Raw genomic sequence first — 22345 nt, 5'->3', positions numbered from 1 at the left:
AGATTATTGCAATTATCGTGTCTAATTTGGGCTGTTTGACCTTCGCTTTTAGCAGAAAGTATAAGGATGTGCACAGAGCGTAGGAGGTGATGAATACCAGAGAGAGATGGGTTGGGGTCTCTCTCTTGGAGATGAATGCAAAAAAAAAAAAAAAATTTTTTAAAAAGGTATTTTAAAGTAAGGTGGCTCGAAAAGTGACAGGCTGACATTTGCGTTTCAGTGTGACTGGTTGTGAGGAGGAGAGATTGGCAGTTTGGCAGCCAGAACAGGCTGGCAGGATGGGAGAGGAGATGGCAGGGGTCCGCTCTCTCCAGACATCTCTCCTGGCAGTTAGCATACGTGCGTGTGTGTGTGTGTGTGTGTGTGTGTGTGTGTGTGTGTGTGTGTGTGTGTGTGAACGAGCGAGCGAGCGAGCAGGTGTGTGCGTTTTTGTAGCTCCAGCTCAAAACTGTGTAGGCGTGCACATCTATGTGCTTTATGTGAATGTTTGCTTACAAGCGAATGTGTGTACATAGTGTGTGTGTGTGTGTGTGTGTGTGTGTGTGTGTGTGTGTGTGTTTGCGCGTGCCACCATAAAAGACGCCTTCCTGGCAGCTGGCGGCTCTGCTTGGCAGTCGGTCTGCCAAGTTTCTCCTGTTACTTAGCAACATCCAAACTCATCCAAACCCAAATCATCAGCCAGGAAAGGAGACCTGGTCTATGCTTGATGCCAACTAATCCCCCCCCCCTCTACCCCACCCACCCCACCCCCTCCAAAAAGAACCTGTTCTCTGCCAAGATTGCCATAGTGCTTTTTCATGCACAGCAGGTTATGGACAGCCTACACTCAGTCAGCTGTGGTTGTGTTTGTGTGGCTCTGATCACAGGTAAATCAAGGCTGCAGGTTTGGAGACGCAAAACACAAACGAAGACAAAGAGTTTTAACCATTATTTTATCTAAGAAGAAACCTGCTGATCCTTTAATCCTACAGCCAATAATATTCAGAGTGAAGACCTTCTGAATGCGGTGCGTTAATGTCTCTCTGGCATCATAAAGCGCGCCGGTGCCTCATGTGCATAATGACCAGATTTTCAGGAATCATTCCGGGAGTCAAATCATGGTCACATCCTCTTTTCTTTAACTTCCTTCAAGCTCAGTGATGAGATGCAAAAGCTTCACACTGAAGAGGATTTCGAGCAGCAGCCTTCAGACGACGCACCATGTGATCACGCCTGCAGCAGTACCAGGTTTCCATGGCATGTGAACCATCCAGGAGAATACCCAGTATCTCAGCTGATGGTCTTTCACTAGTCTGGTAGGAATGCTACCATTGTCCTATATGAAGGAATTCAGACGGAAATGTTTTGTTGAACAAATGAATAAATCCTGGCGGGAGGGGGGGGATTTGATGCACCATCAATTGAGGGGTTTTTACAAGAAGGAATAGGTCTGTCATTTTTTGTAATTTTGGGCAACAACTTCCTTCCCTCAGTAAGAGCACTGATGATGGGTGGTGGCTGGGTCGTCCAGCATGACAACGACCCGAAACACACAGCCAGGGCAACTAAAGAGGGGTTCTGTAAGAATAATCTCAAGCTCCTGGGGTGATGAACCCCGTCTCCAGACGGGAACCCAACAAAGAGTTTCTGGAGGAGATGAAACTGTGTTGCCCAGTGACAACCCTGAAATCTGAAACACTTGGGTCATTTTGTTTCATGTGGGTCATGAACCAACCTCCATCCTGTCCACAGCCCAGTGGAATTAGCTACTGCTGCCCCCCCCAGGAGTACTGCAGTGAGTGCTAAGGACTGTCTGACCTCTGTAGCTGTCAAAGGTCTTGTTACCAAATATTAAGTTCTGTTTCCCTATCGATCAAAAACTTATTTCATGCAATAAAACACAAATCAATTATTTAATAATAATACAGTGTGATTTTCCATATTTTTTTGTTTAGATTGTGCCTCTCACAGTTGAAGTGTACCTGGGATGAATTTATACATCTCTCCATTCTTTGTAAGTGGGAACACTTACAGTATTTTCCGCACTATAAGGCACACCTTGAATGAATGGCCTATTTTAAAGCTTTTTTCATATATAAGGCACACTGGATTGTAAGGCACACCGTCGGCTTTTGAGAAAAAGGCTTTTAGGTGCGCCTTATAGTGCGGAAAATACTGTACTTCCCCCCCACTGTCCATAGATCTTCCACCTACCCAAAGTAGGGATGGGCATTGGCTTTTGAATAATACATCTACAGGCTGTAGATTGCATTATGACCACTAGGCATACGAATGAAACATGCAAGGAAAATAGTCACAGCTCTGCACCCAGCCGAGGACAGTCCATCATCAGTCAGATCATCAATGACTTGTGGTGTCAGCAGACAAATTTAACTGAGCAGAACAACCAGATGACAGCAAAAGGGGAAAGGAGATGATGAGGATGATGATGTAACCGACCTGCAAACTCATTTCATAAGTGTTGAAAGTGTATGTATATGCGTGTGTGTGTTCGTATCCGTCGACTACAAATCACACAAACATCCGTCCTCAACCCAAAGCAGTCCCATGCCACTGATTTTACCTTCTTTTTCTTTTTTGGTAACTTCTTCAGCCGTAACTGTGATCACACTAACCTCTGACAGAGCATGTGGGAGAGGATGACAGACAGCCGATGAGACAGCTGCGAGACAGCTACAGTACATGTCTGCATCGATCACTAAGAAGATTACAGGGCTGCAATGACAGCTCTGACAATCATTTCCTCAATCATTGTCTCCCTCAAATGATTCATCTTTAGAAAAATAACCAACACAACTTCCAAAAAGTCCAAATCTGACAAATTCAAATTCCCTGTTTCAAAAAAAACAAACAAACAAAGCTTTGAACTTTACCGTCGTAAAAGACAGCAAACATTTACGTCCAAAGAAATAAAAAAAATTATCGTATTCTAGGATTTTTTTTGGGAGAAAGGAACTCAAAACAATTCCTCCAAATCACTGACAAATTAATTTCCTATTAATGAAAAGATATCTTATGCACTTCATATCTCCTCAGTTTAGAGGCTGCGTTCTGTGCTTGTTCATTCGATACCAGACTTCCTGCCTCTTCCTCATTGGTAAATCCCTAGAGTTACACCTCGCCATTTTCCTCCACCATGACATCCATACCACCGTATCGCTGTCTTTCCTTCATCCAGACACTAGTTTCAGCACCATTTCTACTTCTGACGCATCGCAGAGGTGGAATAAACTTGTGTTTATTCTACCTGATGTTACGCCCTCAACGCAATCAGGACGTTACATCAGGGCAACATGTCTGCAATGAAAACCAGTCCGAATGGGGCGACAGACAGACAGAAATGGGTGTTTCACAAGCGTTCATATTGCTATTGATACTTGTTTTAGCGCAGATATTAAAATGATACTTTTATTAGTACTTTTGAGAAGCAGAAGCAGGATTTCCCTCCAAAAATCCTCTTCTTAATCATTAAATATAATAAAAGTGATAACCGCTCTCCCAAAACAAGCAGCTTTACAGGTTTTTTGAACTAAACAGGAGAAGCCCAGCTTTAAATCAAACACAACGTGGAACAACAAATGAAAGAACAACTAAAGAATATGAACAAGGTAAGGATACCTAGTTACACTGCTGCAGCTTGATACACTAAAAATAAAGTCCAGTTTGTCCGTGTGACTCTACACACAACGAAGGAGACGGCAAAAAAAACACATCAGCTCAAGCTTGCACACACATGTATGGTAAGTGTTGTTTATGCTGCAGTCCTGTGTGTGTGTGTGTGTGTGTGTGTGTGTCCATGTGTGTGGTCTCCATGTGGCTTTTGGTGGGTGTTGCTTGGCAGCTGTTAACAGATGAAAGGGATTCGGTGGATTTGGCACTGCACGTAGCCTGATTGTGTGTGTGTGTGTGTGTGTGTGTGTGTGTGTGTGTGTGTGTGTGTGTGTGTACATGGACCCTTCTTAGACAGCCATTTCTAGGTGTACCGCCTCACCATTCTGTACAGGAAGCACAAAGACATTATGTGATGTCATTGTGATTCCGCCTCCACACCGGCAGTAGAGGTTGTAACCTCGTCCAATCGATGCCTGCGTTAAAAAAAAAAAAAGAAGAAAAAAAAAGAGCGAGCCAGCAAGACCGTGCAGGAGGGGTTTGATGTTTTGTTGACCTGTTATTTATGTGACACGCAATCCAGAGATTCAAAAAGCAACAAGCAGGGGTTAGTAAAAGAGCAGCGAGCAAAGACACCACACTCCTTTCCTTACGGAACGTCGTGTGGTTTCTGGACGGTTCTGCGTGTCTCACCATAACATAGTGTCTCTGGATCTCCGTCTTCTCTGTAGCCAGTTTCTCACATTCCAGTTTCAGACTGAAACAGAAAGCAGAAGGGGTGGGGGGTGGGGGTGGGGGTGGTGGGAGGGTGTAGAATGAGTTTCCATACTACCACAATAAAAATATACTTCGCAATTAGCAACATGACAACAAATGACTCGCAGCTCACTGTGGGTGCCAGCACCCCCCCCCCCTGTTCCTTTGCTCTCACACTCAGCAGGGGAGAAGGGGGGGGGGGGGTGATGGGGGGTGGGGGGTGCTGACAGCCCATTATCACCTCAGAGCAGAGCAGAAATAGATGAAGTCACGCTTGGAGCCTCAAACCCAGCCAAGACTGCAGGCAGGCACATCCAAGGTGTCTCTCTCTTCGTCTCTCCAAATCATTTTCTACCTATCCATTCACCCCCCCCCCCCCCACACACACACACACACACACATTTCAGTTTTAAACATGTGCTTGTATATCTGGTCCGAGCACACAAAGTCCTTCCTCTGCAACCGCTGCTCACCCCCCCCCCCCCCCCCCAATCGTCTATCCCTCCCCAGGGAGGTTGTGTACTCGGGGCCTTTGGCGGTTTACGCTGACTTGTTTTCAGGCGTCAGATGGATTGATTGGGAGGTGGTGGAGCGGTGTGATGGGATGTTGGAGGTGGGTTCATTTGGCTGAGGAAAATTAGAATATGATTAATACTGCAACATTACCCCCAGCCGCAACAGGTAATAACAGCCCCATCAACCCCCCCACCACCCCCACCCCCTTTCCCAGCGCTGCGTCCACACACACATATAATTGACTCATTTATCATTGCCTGCCAGTTGAAGAGAAGAGGACGCGAAAGGAGAAGGAGGGAAAGAGTGGGAGAGGGAGGGGGAGGGTGGTTAGCAGGATTACCCCCCCACACACACACACACACCCCACCCAGCAGATTTTATTAGAGTGGAATTGCCTCTTGGCAGAAGTTACTCACAGCTGGTCTGTGAACTAATGTAACTGTGTGTGTGTGTGTGTGTGTGTGTGTGTGTGTGTGTGTGTGTGTGTGTGTGTGTGTGTGTGTGTGTATTGCTTCTCTGAACTCATCCCAAGTTTAAGTTGAAAACTCGCAGGTACACACACACACACACACACACACAGACACACACACACACACACACACACACACACACACACACACACACACACACACACACACACACACACACACACTGACATGGACACTTTACTTCATTCTGACTGAAGGTTTCATTTCACCTGCGTTCAGTATGACAGGCACAGAAGTGATGTGCATTTCTTTTTTTCCTCGTTTTTCTTGAATTCTTTATTAATCCCATGGGGGGGGGGGGGTCTACTCGGCATCGACCCGTCCCTGAGGAGCTGCAGGCAGCCTTTATAGTACCGGGGAGGAAGCTAGAATTCAGGAACTTTCTCAAAGACACATCAGAAAGTAGGACGAGAAGGAGCAGGGTCTGAACCTATGACCTTTCTATGAACGGATGACACTCTGACCATCTAAACCACAGCACAGAACATTAAGACTGTTGTCATTCACAAAACCACTTTAGTTTATCAGATGTAGAAGAAAATAATCTATGAATGTAAAACCCATTCTTCTTTAGGTATAGAACTCTAGACATTAAACAACGACAGTGCAAGGTTATACAAAAAACAAAACACACAAACACACGACCCGAGCAGGAGAACACTTCTCGTGATTAAAGGAAAGACCCCAAGGTTGCACTCAACTAGAAATAATCTCTCCCTACAAAATGGACTTCAAGGAATGGATTTAGTGTGTGTGTGTGTGTGTGTGTGTGTGTGTGTGTGTGTGTGTGTGTGTGTGTGTGTGTGTGTGTGTGTGTGTGTGCGTGCGTATTTATATGCTATTATGTGACTGCAGGGGCATAAAAGAGTTGGAGGAGGGAAGAAAATGAGGGAGAGATTCGAGGAGAGCAGTGAGCAGGAAGTGGGTATTTCATGTTGAAATGATTGTCTGTAATAATTAGTGTTTGGCTCAGCACCATTTACTGGCAGAAGAACGAAGAGAAGGTTTGGAGGAGAGAAGCAGCAACACGGGGGGAAAAAAAACAAGACTGACTGAGCAACCATGAGAGAGAATCCAAAGAAGAAAAAAATGCAGATAGGACTGTGTGTGTGTGTGTGTGTGTGTGTGCGCGCGCGTGCATGCGTATGCGTGTCACGGTGGGCTCCGTTCCTCCAATCTTTCACTGTATGTGACAGGAGATAAGATGATCACCCGAATGCGGAACAAATCTGCAGCCTGCCAGCCTTCAGACAGCTCTGTCAGTGCTGCACTGCTAGTGAACACACACACATGTGCTCACACAAACACACCAACATACCACTATGAGCATGAAAGCTGTTAGGTGTGTGTGTGTGTGTGTGTGTGTGTGTGTGTGTGTGTGTGTGTGTGTGTGTGTGTGTGTGTGTGTGTATAAAACTAAACCAAAGTCCCCCACCCTGCATATACTGCATGCCAGGCAAGTAGAGACACAAACAAAATGCACATATGAGCACTATGTACAGTACATGCACATGTGCACACACACTTACACACACACACACATATGCCTGCAGAGAGTGAAACATCTAATGAAAACCCTGGACTCTGGCGAATGTGTAGACCGCCTTGTTTCCCGTGTTTGAATCAGACGTGTGAGCATTGTAAAAATTTCTTTTCAGCATTTCTTTTTTTTCTTCACCTTGCTTCTACTTTCAGAATTACTCCATTGATTATTTAACAAAAAGGAACACAGACATTTCTAGTTTTCTTTCTTTGCATCTCTCCCTTTCTTGTGGTTGATGAATATTTTTATCGGTGATATTTCAAACATAAATGCACAAGAATATTGATTTTTTCCTCCACTGAAGGTTTTGTATGAGCAGGACTGAAGGAAAGTTTCACAATTAAGAGGAGATAAAACAAATACTATTCAGCTTCATCAATTGTCTGTTAAAAAAAAAAAAAAAAAAGGTTTACATGCAAAAAACGTCTCTCCAGATAAAAAGAAGTTCTAAAAAGTGAAGAATGGAGGAGTGTGAAGATCTAAAATGATCAATATAACATTAATGTTAAGGTGCCTAGATTATTAGTGTACAACTCAAGGTCCACTTTACTCCATTTTTAAAAAGCTTCTATAATAATGGAAACACCAATAAATGATCAAATTAGCTGAACACCCAAGTCAAGGTCATAAGTACTTAAATAACGACTTTGATTTGACCAAACTTCCAACTCAAGACGGAATGTCTTGAACTGGACAACGTTCAGAAAACATAATCTAGTGTGAGCACTTTTCATTTTTCTAAATGCTTTTTAGTAATTGAAGTTCTGACCTGCTGAACGACCACTGACCACAATCAAAACCAGAGTTCTCCTGGTTGTTAATTGGGATTGTGGTCATACACTTATTGGCTGAGCGTCAGTGCTTTATTATGACATTTTGAACCATGTCTAGGAATAAATATAGAAGATTTTAAAAAGATATGTTGTTGGGTTGATGTTCATTATTTAAAATAAAACGCAGGCCAATGAATTATTTCTTAATTTCAATAAATTCTCAAGACATTCTTGCTTTGGTCACGTATCATGATGCCCTCAAATGATTTGTATTTCCAACAGTTTAACGTGCATAGCAAGAAATCTGAAATGACATCTTGAGCTTTGGATGTTTTTAGTCGTCAAACATTTTACACAACTGAAAACCAGTCGCTCTTTATGGGTTTACTGACGGGTTATGGGAGTTTGACTCATTTGGTCTATATGGGTTTTGTGGATGTTGTGTCCAATGGGGGCGCTACTGGAGTATGGATTTATTACTAAGACCTAGTGCATATATAATCACAGGCCTGTCTGTATTCTCAGAATACAGTCAATCATGTTCTCAGAGAGTTAAACTCTGCCATTAAGGCCCTTTGCCCCTGATCCCCTTTGGGATGTTTATGGACAGGATCTCAAGCCATAGTCAAGGTGAGGAGCTTGTCCACTTTGGGAACCTCAGAATTACATCGCTACTCTATGCAGATGACACGGTCCTGTTGTCTGTCAGTTTGCTCTTCTGAAAGCAAAGACGAGTTTTGCAGCCAGGTGTGTCAGCAATCTGTTCTCTCCCAGGTGGGAAAGGTGGGAAAATTCAGTGTGAGATGGATGAAGCGGGTTGAGAAAATGAATGAATGAATGAATGAATGAATGAATGAATGAATGAATGAATGAATGAATGGATGAATGGATGCATGGATAAGTGGTTTGGTGTGAAGGAAAAGCTCTCAATTTCCCTTTTTGATCTACAAAAGGTATGTTCCTGCTGCAGAATATATGGAGTGGCCAGGGTCACAAAGAATGAGCTTACAGAAAAAAGCAAGTGAAATTAACTTCCTCCATAAGGTTGTTGTATTTGAGCCTTACAGATATGCTGAGGAGCTACGAGATTCAGAAACCACCCATCCATGGATGTGTTTTTGGTTTTTTTTTAATGAAATTTTATTTTAATTTAACAAGAACTGTAACAACTTGAGACTATTTTATTGAATATCCTAAGTAATGTTCAAACGCTTCAGTCCTTGCAACTTTGGTTAGACTAAAAAAGGTTTTAAGAAAAAACATAAAAGTATGAAATGAATATATTAAAAACAGGACTGATGAGTATCAACGCTGAAGGCAATTAAGCATAATTTAATTTGCCATTTATTTTTTTCAGTTCATCTATTCATGACATGGAATGTCAGAAAATTGTAGGAAACATTAGCAAAGCCCGAGGACATAAATTTCAATGGTATACAAAGGGGAAGAAAAGCTGAACATTGTCACACTCGAGCAGGTGGAACCAGATAGCGTTTTGGCAAAACTTAGATGATTTGCAACCTTTTCATATTATGTACAAGTGAGAAACCACTTGAAAGCATGACAGTTTGGGTTGTACAGTTGACAGAAAGCATTCTGATCATCAGAATATATTTTTGATGGTTCTAGGTAATCAGGCTTAACACTTTTCCAACTGATGCATGTTAATCCTACTGCAAGTCCGGTTCCTCCATCGCGTCCTCCGGATCCCATTTCTGTTAGGGCGAACACGTTGTTTGACACATGATACACAAGTACAATAAATACAACACACACCAATGGGAAACGCAGCGGCTGCACCAGTGTCGTGTCTTCAGAAACAGCATTACCATTTAGCCAAGCAGCCTGCAGGTATGTGCCTGTTCACTTTACATCACATTAACTATTGATCAACCTCTCCTCTGTGCTCTGCTGGAAAAATATTTAGCTTCTCTTATTAAGTGAAGATTATACATTACTTTGAAATGGTGTACAGGCATTTCAATTAGGCAACAGAAGGATAATTTGTTTCTCATGTTCAAACAGTTAACCCAGTTAGTGATAATGTTAAATATACAAAAACAACATGTGAGAAATAAGGAACTAAAATATAACACTATGGAGGTATTGATGCAATTTGTACAGCAATGTGAAAGTTTATGGTGTGCCACTTTTCAACATATGAACACAGACTAACAATTGTTCTCATCTGTTGATTAATTACACCTAGAAAATTACCGAACAATGTTGCGTGAAATTCCCAGAGTCCAAGGCAATGTCCTATTTTCTCTGACAGCCCACAACGCATAGACGTCAGCTCCTCTATGATTTATGACCAACGCCTCACATGTCAAGGTACTCTTTATGTGTGGTGTTGAGCCAAATCAATTCTCCAGTGATTACTAACCAATCTACCCCAGATATGAGCATATGATCTGACAGACACAGGCGCATCAGGCCAATAGCACCGGTGCCTCTCTGGTTAAGAACAGAACACACTTACTCAAGGTTTAGTGCAGCAATAATTACAACTATTGTGTAGTATATGGGCAGAGATGAGTGAAAGGGCACGAGTGAAGAGTGCCAGCATGTTAGTGTCGAGGTGGAGAGCCTATTTTACTCTGCAGACCACACACACATGTGCACACATACACACACTCGAGGCATTATGACTGATTTAAGACTGTGTGTGTTTGTAGAAAGAGAATTACAGTAATGAGAGCCCTGTGTCAGCAGCTCCTCCCATCTCCCTTCAGTCTCCTGATTACAGCCTGTTTAGACAGGGAGAGCACGCACGCATAAACACACACACACACACTTGACCATCCAATGATCCTTTAATTAACCCTTCCCTTTCTTTAGTTTCCTTACTCTTTCCATTCCCTTCATACCAATCACACACACGCCACCAAAACCAACCTATGCCGCATAAATTTAGAAACACACCCAGTCACCCACCCATTCATCCTAAAATCTACACACACAGTTGTATTTCATCACCTATAATCCCTTCCCCTCTGTCTTTATCCTGCGGTCTAATCCAACATCTATCAGACTGCAGCTACCTTCTCTGGAAATACAGTGCAAAACTAAGCCTTGCCATTTCTTGGAATACCTATACCTACTGTATTTGTGTGTGAGTGTGCGTGTGTGTAGACGAGTGAGCGAGGCCCATGCTTGTATGTTAAGAGTGTGCTAAGCAAATGCAGTATAATTTGTGTCTAGTTCTGTGGGCGTCCAGGTCACGTTTTCTCTGTAAAGTTAGTCGTATAGAAGGAGTTCTGCTGCAGTCACGTGTGGACCTGTGCTCTTGCCCGTCTGCTGCAGGACTAAACAAAAGCTATGGCTAATTGTAAGGAACAATCTTTCTAGACCTTCCAAAAGTGCTGCCAGACTGACATCTTAAAGATACTTCTAGAAAGGAAGCTGAAATCGAGCTGCTTCTAAACTTACTAGACTGGTTTCACTGTTCTTCTGGTGATGTTCAGCGAAGCTTTTCCTGGTGATGCTTAAAGGCCTGAAAAAATCAAGTGATGCTCATATACAGCTAACACCAGTAGTTTTTATCACAAGCGTCAGCTGACCAAACAAAAAAAGCCAGTCCCGTATGAACTCACTTCATTATTAAGGAACATCTAGCTGATGTATGTGTCCATTTACAGACATAAAGGGACTACACAGAAAGGCTGAACAAATCTAAAACACTCTGTTCCAATAATGACAGAAGCTGTTGCTTTGAATTACAGCAAAGTATAAGCTCCCATCTCTCATCATATGCATTCTGATAATGTGCTACACTTCGGTGAGAAGTCTGCAGGAAGGTTAATCTAATCAAGTTCCTGGAAACCTGTACAAGTACGTCCAAAACTGTGCACCGGTGCCGACACTGGAAGATGAAGATGGAATCCCAAACTTGCTCTTATTCCAACACCGTGTTCTCCATCTCATTATTCGCTGCTTGTTTGTCCTGCTCACTGGTCCTAATTACCGACGCTTGGCAAGAGGGCGATGCTCCAGGTGTTTTGTAACAAGAGTTGTCCTGCTGAATGGTTGCCAATGGACTTGATCACACAGTCTCCACTAATGGATTCAAAGGGGACTCGGGGTCAGCGAATGGCTCGATTTGTCTGGGTCACTGCTGCTACAAGTGTGATCCGCTGGAGCTCTGAAATATTACCTGGAGGGTCATAAGGTGATTAAATCTGAGTCGGGTTCACCATCTATACAACCACAAGGATGCAAAGCTGAAGCACTAGCTGCTGCTTGGACCCACTTGTTGTGCAGGACCATCTATAAGTGTTCTAATCTAGCAGTTCAAGAAACAAGAAAAAAAGTGCACCTGCATTTTCCGCTTGCAGCTGAAAAAGTCACCCCACACACATAAACACACACAGACACGTAAACACAGAGAAGCAGCAGCGGCTACAGGGTTAGAGGACAAGGGCCGTACAAAAGAAGTCCTGAAGTGGGACAAAGGGAGGGAGATGCTGTGTGAAAGGGGCTAGAGAGACTGGCTGGGGGCCCAAAGCCATTTCAAGTTGAACAGCATTCACCTCCCAACTGGACTTTAAACGCCCCCCGACAAACAAAATAATAAGCACTCACCTGTGGTACTGTGTTTGGAGGAACTGAAACTCCTCCTTAATACGGTCCAAAGTCTCTGGGTAGGTTAGCTTCAGTGACTGTGGTGTCCCCGACGCCGCTGCCGCCGCCGCCGCCGCCGCGGCCACCACAGAGGCGGAGGATCCCGGAGGTGGCTGCAGAGGTGCCTGCGAGGCAAATACAGGATAATTGTAATAATTCAGTTAGATTCCATATTAAAAATTGATTCAAAATCCAAGAGTCAATGGTAAGATAATTTTCTTTGTAAAAGACAAAGAAAAAGCTTCAATCAAAACGGTTTCAGCTTCAGAGAATATAATACAACAACCACGGGGATCAAAGGTGAGCACCATATCTTCACATGTACATCAGAATGTCTGTCACACTGCCACTGATCACCCAGCAGAAAAAACACATGAGTGTGTCACCAGGAAGCGGATCAGAAATTTGAGAGGTAAAGAGCCCCTCAGCCAAACGAACACGCGCCATTCAAGTTTGACTAAAAGAATGAAAAGCAGTAAAGGGTTGGGGGGGGGAAGGGGATGGAGGTCTTCTTTGCTGGAGACCGCTCCCAACACTCTGTCCGCCCATCTCTGCAGGGTTCAGAGCAATTAGGAGACCACGACCACGGGGTAATGATGCAAGACAGGCAAACAAAAGGGGTCTGAAAGCTGGACTGGTCTATCAGTCCATTTGGCTCTCCGTCAAAATAACAGTGAAGAGGCTGGGTGGGGTGGGACGGGGCCCGGCCGGGACCACTGCTTCACCCTCCTTATGATGCTGGAGTATGAGGTTAAGTGATTATATTCAGTAGTTTTCTCTTACCATACTGTTTTTAATTTTCAGGTCCTGGTGGATTCCAAACTCTCTTCGCTGATTCAAACTGTATTTTCTCATTTTTCAATCTGTCACCAAAGCTGTGAAGTTGTACAGAAGACTATGAAAGGACCAAGTTTCATTCAAATGAGACGTTTTATTTTATTTTTTACAGATTTATAGCGTTAGTCGATGCACATGTTTGATGTACGAGCCTAATGTCAAATAAGCACTGGTTAGCAGACCCAGCAGATTGCAGATCTGAATTGTCGTCCACTGCCACGTAGCTGAAGTTTTTTTTTAACGTTGTCGGATTTATTCCCAAGAGGGAAACTTGTTTCTCTTAAATATGACTCCTTTAACTTGGCTTGCGTTCGTCTGATTTATTTTATACACTAACCTTCCTTCTGCAACTTGGAATAAATATCAGTCAAGTCAAATTTAGCTCTGTAATTGTTAGATATTCCTCCTTGCAATACAGTCCGTCTGTAATCTATGAAAAACTGACCACATCGGACAAACAGGAAGCTTTTTCCTCCATTTTTGGTTCCTAATTTGACATTTTCAAAATTTCTCCACCAGCGTCACCACCACAGCGTGACAGAAACACATGTGTATGCACATGACAGCCGAAAAAAACACGTTTCAGCAGGTGAAGCATTATCAGGACAGGAAAGACAGAGCTGGGGCAGGTGAATAGAAAAGAGGATGAGAGGAAAAAGATGATGGAAAGTTAAAATGGGCTGACAATATGATAAAGCTAGAAAGCGAGGTCAGAAATGTATAGGGGAACAAGACAACATGTAGAATCATCTACAAAGAAGACAGAAAAATACTGAAGTGAAAATGGGAAGAAAGAAAGGGTACACAACAAAAAAAAAGGAATATAAAAGAACAAAACATGAAGATAGGAGAGGGGCTGTGGCCTCATTTTTCCTCTTTCTAACAAGCTGCTCTCAATCTGTCGGCCAGATCCCCCTCCTAGAGCAGACAACAACACACACTCAGGCCTTTTCCTTTATACAAAAAAACCACCATTAGACACACACGCGCATGCACACACACACACACACACACGCACATACACACTATCCCCTTCTTTTTTCATACAACACACTCACAGCAATTACTCTTTGCACGGAGAAAAAAAGAGCACCAAAGCCATTTTATGGGAGGATGGAAGGAGGCGAGTATCCTTTTCTCTCCTATTTAATCACTCTATTCCCCTTCTGCTTTTCAAAGATTTTTTTTTTACACAGCCACATCTACAGAGGACAGTTAAGAGGGGAGAGGAGAGGGCACATCCTATTAAGAGGCATGGAAATGGCTAAAAAAAAAAAAAAAACTTTCTATTTTCTTATTATCTTCATTTTCACTCCCTCATTCATTCATTCATTCATTCATTCATTCATTCATTCATTCATTCATTCATTCATTCATTCATTCATTCATTCCACCATCTTTCTGCTGCCTAAGCCACGAAGGGATCTCACATGCAGTTGCCATCTGCTGGCTGTGTTTGTTGTTAAGATGATTCAAACCATCATAAACTGGACACATGTGACCCATTAGATCCCTGAAACACACAGGCGAAGCAAATAGCCCGGTATTCATCACCCCCTTCCCCACTACAAAACCGCTGCTGTTTAATCTGTCCTAACTAATGATCCACTAAACTGCTGAGGAGGTTTTAAAGTGAGAGGTCGGGTCATAAAACTGACCCGGTGACCTTTGGGAATGGATCTTGGGTGGCAGTCTCACCTGATAATCCCACCCTCGGTTATTCCCTCCCTCTCATCTGTGTCCTGACTGGAGGGCAAACAGGAGACACACAGTCTGCCCTCCATGCTTCAATCTATTGCTGCTGGACAATTACAGGCCTAGTCTTTGTGTCTAGATGGCGAGAGCTTTTGCTGATACGATTAGAGATGGTCTGATTTGTCATCTGCTTAGATCAATCAGTGGAGAGGTGCTTCCGGGGCTTGAGCAGACAAAGTCTTGTCACCGGTGCCACCGTGGAAAGAAAGCCCGAGTTAAAAGTCGAGGTTTCACGGTGATATGTTTTCAAACTCAGGGAAGAGAAGTTTAGCTATGGCTTACATCAGACGCACTCGCACATGTTCCAACACTAATCTCTCAACGCTCGAAGGTCTAAGTCAATTGCAATGATTAAATGAAGCCGCTATGATGAGGGGAAGTGCGAGGTAGACTGGAGAAGTCATCTATCGGAATAGAAAATATTTCAAATCCAACCTCTCATCCCGTTAATGGGATAGAAGAGGAAACAATCCACTAAAGCCATTTTTAATGCAAACCAGAGGAGGGTACCGAGAGCGAGTTTAGATCCAGCACAAATCTCACCGTCATTGATTTATTGATAAGACTCGCATGAGCTTTGCTGCCATCAGTGGTTAATTCATTCTAGCATAGCTGGCATTTTTAAATGGCTGGCGCTAAATTGAATGAGTAGAAGATGGTAAACAGATGAAGCATTAACAAAGGATCAGGAATTACAGCAGCGGCGCAGCCTCCGATGTGGAATTGCCAAATTAAAAACCAGTTTCAACCTAGTCAAACAAGTCAAGGCAACACTAACACACGCTAAACATATGTTAATTACCAGGTATCCACCTCAGCACCTTAAGTACAGGGAGCTTTGCCAGCTCAGCACATGAAAGTAAAGGGTTGGTTGTCAGTACTGACAGACTCACAAATCATAGCTCCGGTTAGCTTAACAGGGAACTTCTTACATCAAGAAGTACAAGGAGTGACTGAGGGATCCAAAAGATGCACGTCTGCCTCTGCCAGAAGATTCAGGTTTCCCCAAGTCACATTCAACCAACGTCAAAAAAGCTGATGATATGCAGTTTATGTAACATAACATACGACAAAAACTCATGAATACAAAGACATGTAAAATAACGCACAAACAAAAAGCATGTTGGAAGAAAAAAAAACAAAAAAAAAACGAGCCCAGGAAAGGAAACTTGTGTCCGTGCAGATGATCAATTCTGACAAGATGGGACGATTAACAACGTGGCATTCCCCAAATACAATCATTCCTTTTTCATTTCAGCTACCTCTAATTACACCGCAAGCAGCAAACCACAATGACCTCACATCCGAGATCTAAAGGCCCCACTCACAGAAAAACACATGCACATTGACACACACACAGACACACACACACACTCAGTGGATGTGTGCATGATGCAGCACTCCACAAGTATTTACAAGCACATGTGCATTTTATGGTGTTCATATGACTGCAGCTCTCATGTCACTGTGAATTGGATTCTACAAGACGAGTCCTGATCCTCACTAACCACGCTGACCCATAGTGATACAAAATGTTCTGATGGGACAGAAATTGGGCCATCGGTGTTATGATTTGGTTGTGTAACGACTGGGTTCACGTATAGGAACACTCCTCTCTCTTCTTTACACAGCTGCAGGGGAGAAGAGGAAAAATGTTTCGTGTGGACAACCTCTTCCATTCTCATTCCTTTTATTTTCTAGTTCCAAAAAAGATGTAATTTACCCAAGGATCTTTACAGACTAACATTCTTTTAAATATTTTATGCACAAAAGGTCACAACATTCTAATTAACACTTGCAATGTTCTTGCTAATTGCCTATTATCTTGCTTTTCCCCAAACAAATCACGCACATATATTGTGTTGAGCTTTTGTTCAGAGGATCTAGTTTATATCAAAGATGAAACACGGACCGCCTGCAGACGTGCGATGGCCACGGAGAGCCTTTACATAGAGGTGCTTTCAAACAAGTGCTAAGATCCATCCATTCATTCATCTTCTTATAGCCGAGACAACTGTAATCATCTCATCTACAGCCGCGGGTCAGGGGGGTTGCTGGAGCCTATCCCAGCGGACAATACTAAACAAGTAATATTAACCATCTTATTGTATCATCAGTGAATGAATGGTGCAGTGAGGGGTGGTGAAAGTATCACAAGTTATAAAAGCATTTGATGATAAACCAAAAACAGATATCTTGACTTCATGATGGTAACAAATGAAACATGGGGGAGATGCAAAAAAAAAAAAATCTTTAACTTCACCATGAGGGCAAAAATGAATGTCTGCAACTAATTTTACAGCAAGATATAAAACATTTGTCAAGACAATGCACTGGAAAGCACAACTTTGAACATACAGAAACCTTTGGATTTATCTTCTGGGTATCGGTCAGATCTATCAGTCTGGACCAGTTCAGGAAAAGCTGCTGGCTTGTTCCCTAGAACCATGGTGACGGATCTCTCCTTTGGAGCGAGGTGCTTTCATATAGCACTGCCCATTCCTCAGGCCACTAATTACACTGTTTAACCACACAGTCAGTCATCAGCCTAAACACCTACCGAGCTCTCTCTCCGTCTCCCCTCTCATCCGACTACCACCAAGGATGCAATGACAGTCGGTCTAACCCAGAATAGCATTCCTGAAGGACTCCCTGAGCGTCCGCCCCCACACAGATGCCTAAAAACACATGCCTCCCCACCTCTGAACGCCACGAAGCGTGTCGATACGCTGTCCCCGCATTCAAAGCTGATTATATCAAATTATTCCAACACTACTGTCAACAACAGGGATGATTTGCATCATTATAGCAGTTTCCAGTGGGGAAGGAAAGGCAGCGGTCCACAGCCCACACCCACCCACCCACCGCCATCCCACTCCCCCCACCAAGCTTCAAGATGTGTTCTGCTTGTGCTGGAGGAACATGCTGATAATCTCTCTGATTCCTGCACTTAGAGGAGAGGGGCTGCCAGGCACCTGTTTCATTAGGACCACACATCTTCCTTTTCGCTACCACCCCCCCCCTCCACCCCACCCCATCCACCTCCTCGTCTCTCCTTCCTCCCACAAGTCTCGTTATTCAAATTTCCCTGCTGTCAGCCTACATTAGCAAACGCCACAGTTTATCTGTCAGCTGGTTTAATTGCTGAAGGTGCCTTCTTTTATGAGGTAACCCCCCTCCGCCGGTTTGTTCCTTCCACAGAGACACCACTCCACATCTGCTGGTGTAAACCTGAGATGCCTCCAGCATCTTCTCCTTCATTTTCTCCTGCCTTCTCGCTCTCTCTCTCCAACTAATCGGCGGCTGAGCAAAGCAGGCAGGCTCCTGATCGATAGCCACACTCCCACCGCTGGACAACAGCGGCTATAAAGAGCTAAAAGCTCGCTAAGGCTGGGGAAGTTGAGGGTTGCTTTATGCTCACTTTGTGGTGCCCCCCCCCCCTCCCCACAAAGGGCTGCATCTCCTTCCTGACAACATCAATCTGTACTGACGGGATTTTAATTTAGAGAAAACACCTTTACTGAAGGAGACAGACATATCACAGTCTCCCACATACATGCACAAACATGCATATATTGAATATAGTAAATATTTTATATACAGTACATACATTATATATATAAATATATACACATAAATATTCATTATATATACATAATACTGTATATACATGTACTGTATATAAAGTACATTATATATCTCTTTACCTCCTTTTTTTTCATTTTACAATATAAATGTGACTCATGGTACGTTTCAGCTCATCCTGAATATTTGAGAGAATCCTGAAATTAAGATTGATCCTATAAAAAACCCTCATGATTTAGCTTTAGCTAATGAGAACTATTTAAAAACTGAAAAAATGTAATTAATAATACACACGCAATATGATATCAATAATCCTGTGCAGATGTTCTTTTTGTAGGTTCATACAAAATCTATAAAATGACTCATTCAATGTGCAATTACACTGCAAAAAAAAAGCTAAAAATTAAACCCAAGGTCACAGATGACATTCCGTGACTTGAGTTTTTCAAATTTTTTAGATATACAGTATTGGAAGAACATGGTTACCCTACATTCTTTTAGTCATGAAAGCTGTGTGGTCAAATTTGATGCACATACAATAGGTCTAACATAGCAGAGCTGGCCTCTAGTGATTCCTTATAGATGTACCAAGTAGTGCTTTATAAACAATGACACAATGATGCATAAACCATTGTTTACCTTCCATGCTACATGAAGGTAGCATCGCACACAAGTATGACGTCCAGCACTGATGTCAAGCTTGATTACACATCACACACGTCACTAATTTAACGGTTCAGTTAAAAATAAGCTATTATATATTAAATATATGTCTAACATTCTGTAGTCACTTTAAAAGGTTTTTTTTTGCCATTGCTTCTGTTAGTACAGTCTTCATGTCCACAGAATGTGCAGATAAAATGTGCTTCTTAAGATAGTCTACCCCCAAGAGCAAAAGTAGGACGTGGGGTCATAAACAAATCCAAACAATGCAAAATATAACCCAACACAACAGCAACAAGGAAGAAGCAGCTGACCTCACCACTGCAAAATGTACATCCAGTCACTACCAACACATTAGAGCAAGAAGCAGCTCTGAAAATTCTGATGAATATTTACAATTTACATTCTGGGTAACGGTGAAATCAGCGGAGTGGATAATAAGACAAACACGATGACGCATCAGAAGCCGGTGAGATCACGGCGTTCCCTGTTGGATTACAGAACATTATTAAAATGGTTATTAATAACGCCCTGAATTCAAAAGCTGAACCGAGGTTCACCATCAGTGGTGACCCCTTAACAGCAAAAAGATACAAACAGATGTTGGATCACTATTTTTCTGTTACGGGGAACACACATGCTAATATCACTTTTATTTACTGTATTTGTCAAAAAATCATCATGTCATCTGCATACATGTCCTAAAACACCTGAAAATATATATGTATACAATATATGTAAAATTAAAAATAATTATAATTGCAATTAAATAAAAGAGCGTTCAGTGACGATAGGTTACTGCCAGCTTGGCATTTTTCACAGTTTGAGTGATCCTCCACTAAGGATGCAAACAAGAACCACCTCCACTTCATGAGGACATGGGTCTTACGGGTTTTGGCTTAAGGGGGGTGGAAATGCATCAGGACCACTGGCCTACGAATTCACCCCGACCTGCTGCAGCCTGCTCCTCTCACCCCGGGATGCCTGCCCATGCATTAAGATGTGGTTTGGAGTCTTTGCAGGAACACAGCATGGAGCGGTTGGGAGATTGGGTTTACAGAGCAAACCACAGACCCACAAACTGCCTCCTGCAGTCAGCTATACTATACACAGCTGCTAGTGTGTGTGTGTGTGTGTGTGTGTGTGTGTGTGTGTGTGTGTGTGTGTGTGTGTGTGTGTGTGTGTGTGTGTGTGTGTGTGTGTGTGTGTGTGTGTGTGTGTGTGTGTGTGTGTGTGTGTGTTGTATGTTTCGGTACAGGGAGGCCTCATGAGATCCATCAAAGGAAGTGCAAACTGGAATAAAAGTTGTAATGCATTATGGGATAATTTAAGTGTTATCCCAACACACATAAAAATTTAAAATGTGTATTTTGGATCTTTGTCTTCAAAAAATAAAATTCAAGTGATATGAACAATTTTTTACAAGAAGATGCACTTTTTTTTTAATTTAATCTGGTCTCAATGCACATAAATGTGAGTCAATGTGGGAGGGTGGGTGCAGGGTGGCATGGCTGAGGGATGTAGATGAGGGTTAGGCAAATGAGCAGGTCTTAATTGATACTTCACATAGCTGGAGGACGAGTGTTTATGTATTTCAATCGGCTCAAAAGCTCTCCATCTAACTTGACTAAAACAAATTAAAGCCGTGCAGCATGAATATTGCTCCTAACCTCGCAGAGATCTGTTTCGAAAGACAGACAGCGTGCCAATTTAGTTTCCATTTTTACAGCCACAATAAAAAAAAAAAGGAGATAGATTCTAGTTTTCAGTCTATCAAATCAGCAAAGTCAGGGTCATTGCATTACCCTGGATGTCATATAAAAAGGCAGAGCGATTCTTTATATATATATATATATATATATATATATATATATATATATATATATATATATAAGTGTAAAAATGAGTGGCACATTTGAAGAGCATGCCATTGGCTGTAACGTGTCAACAACACACACACACACACACACACACACACACACACACACACACACACACACACACACACACACACACACACACACACACACACACACACACACACACACACACACACACACACACACACCATGGGGAAGGGGTCACAACATACATCATGTGGTTGAACTCCACAATAGTAGAGAAATAGAAGGAGACTCCTTATTTCTAAGCTGCTTCTCCTGCTGGCCTCCAAAGACACCAAATACGCACACAAAGAAACTCAGCAAAGTTGGACGTGTTTATGGTGGGGGGGCTCTGCCTCACAATCCCCCAGCTATCAACACCCAATCTGACCTTTCATAAGACAAAGAATGCACAACCGAAACGATAAAGGTTGGGTTTTATGTAACGGAGCATGAAAGAATCCCCGGATCCATTCGGCAAGAACGAGGAAAAACTAACAGGATCGGCCCCGTTGGGGGGGGGGGGTTCCCAAACCAACCCGGTGTTCATTCTACACGTTAGGTCCCGAGAATATACGACAATAAAAGCACGTTAGTCGGTTCCAGCGTATCTTACTTACCGGGGGTCGGTTTTGTGGAAACATAGCAGCCGCTGACCTGCGTCTCCGTGCGGGTTGATTTTTTTTTGGTCCGACTTCTTTATCCCTTTCTGGGCGGAAAAGCTTCGCCGAAAAAGAAAAAAAAAAAAAAACCACGAGCAGCCGATGAAGTGCTTTGGGGGGTTGTTGTTTTTTTTTTTTTAGAGAAACATTTGGCCCGGTTTCAACGGCGATGGCAAAGCTAGCTCATTCCACGCTCCAAACTCCTTTGTTCTGGGTTATATCTCCAAGCCCCGCACCGCGCCGCGCCGCGCCTCGACGCGCAATAAAGGAACGGAGGAGAGGAGGAACAGCCGCTCCACGGGAAGCGTTCTCCCAAGTCCCCAACTTCCAGCAATTACACGATAGCACAATTGGCTTCTCCCTCGGTACCTCGTGGCCGTCTGTAGTCTTAAAGGCCAGAGGGTGTGTGTGTGTGTGTGTGTGTAGTGGTGGTGGTGGTGGGGGGGGGGGATGTGGTTTTGCTTGTGGCTTCGGAGACGGACACACCACCACCGGCACATTGAACGCAGCCGCAGCCTCTTTTGTCTGGCGCGCTGGCCCTGCGCTCTTTTCACACAACACTCCCCCTTCTCTGATCCTCAGTGGGACAGCTTTCCTCTAAAGAAGACACGGTTTACCGCCCCCACCCTCCAATGTTTTTTAGCACAATAAT

The 22345-nt window shown here is 43.1% G+C and overlaps 1 protein-coding gene across 4 annotated transcripts in view; it reads right to left on the bottom strand.

Moving 5' to 3' along the window:
* The window catches only part of tle2a (TLE family member 2, transcriptional corepressor a), a 36659-nt gene extending 14578 nt beyond the window's left edge, over positions 1-22081 (bottom strand). For all 4 annotated transcript variants that reach the window (XM_068319466.1, XM_068319467.1, XM_068319468.1 and 1 more), the window contains exons 1-3: positions 21652-22081; positions 12270-12433; positions 4303-4366 (exon numbers count right to left, since the gene is read on the bottom strand). In XM_068319466.1, the coding sequence (XP_068175567.1) occupies positions 4303-4366; positions 12270-12433; positions 21652-21675 (252 nt within the window). In that variant the 5' untranslated portion in view covers positions 21676-22081. The remainder of the gene's footprint in view (positions 1-4302; positions 4367-12269; positions 12434-21651) is intronic.
* Positions 22082-22345: the final 264 nt, after the last annotated feature.

Source organism: Antennarius striatus, chromosome 7, assembly GCF_040054535.1.
Source record: "Antennarius striatus isolate MH-2024 chromosome 7, ASM4005453v1, whole genome shotgun sequence".
In the NCBI taxonomy this organism is placed as follows: Eukaryota; Metazoa; Chordata; class Actinopteri; order Lophiiformes; family Antennariidae; genus Antennarius; species Antennarius striatus.
This window is presented reverse-complemented; position numbering and strand designations above follow the sequence as displayed.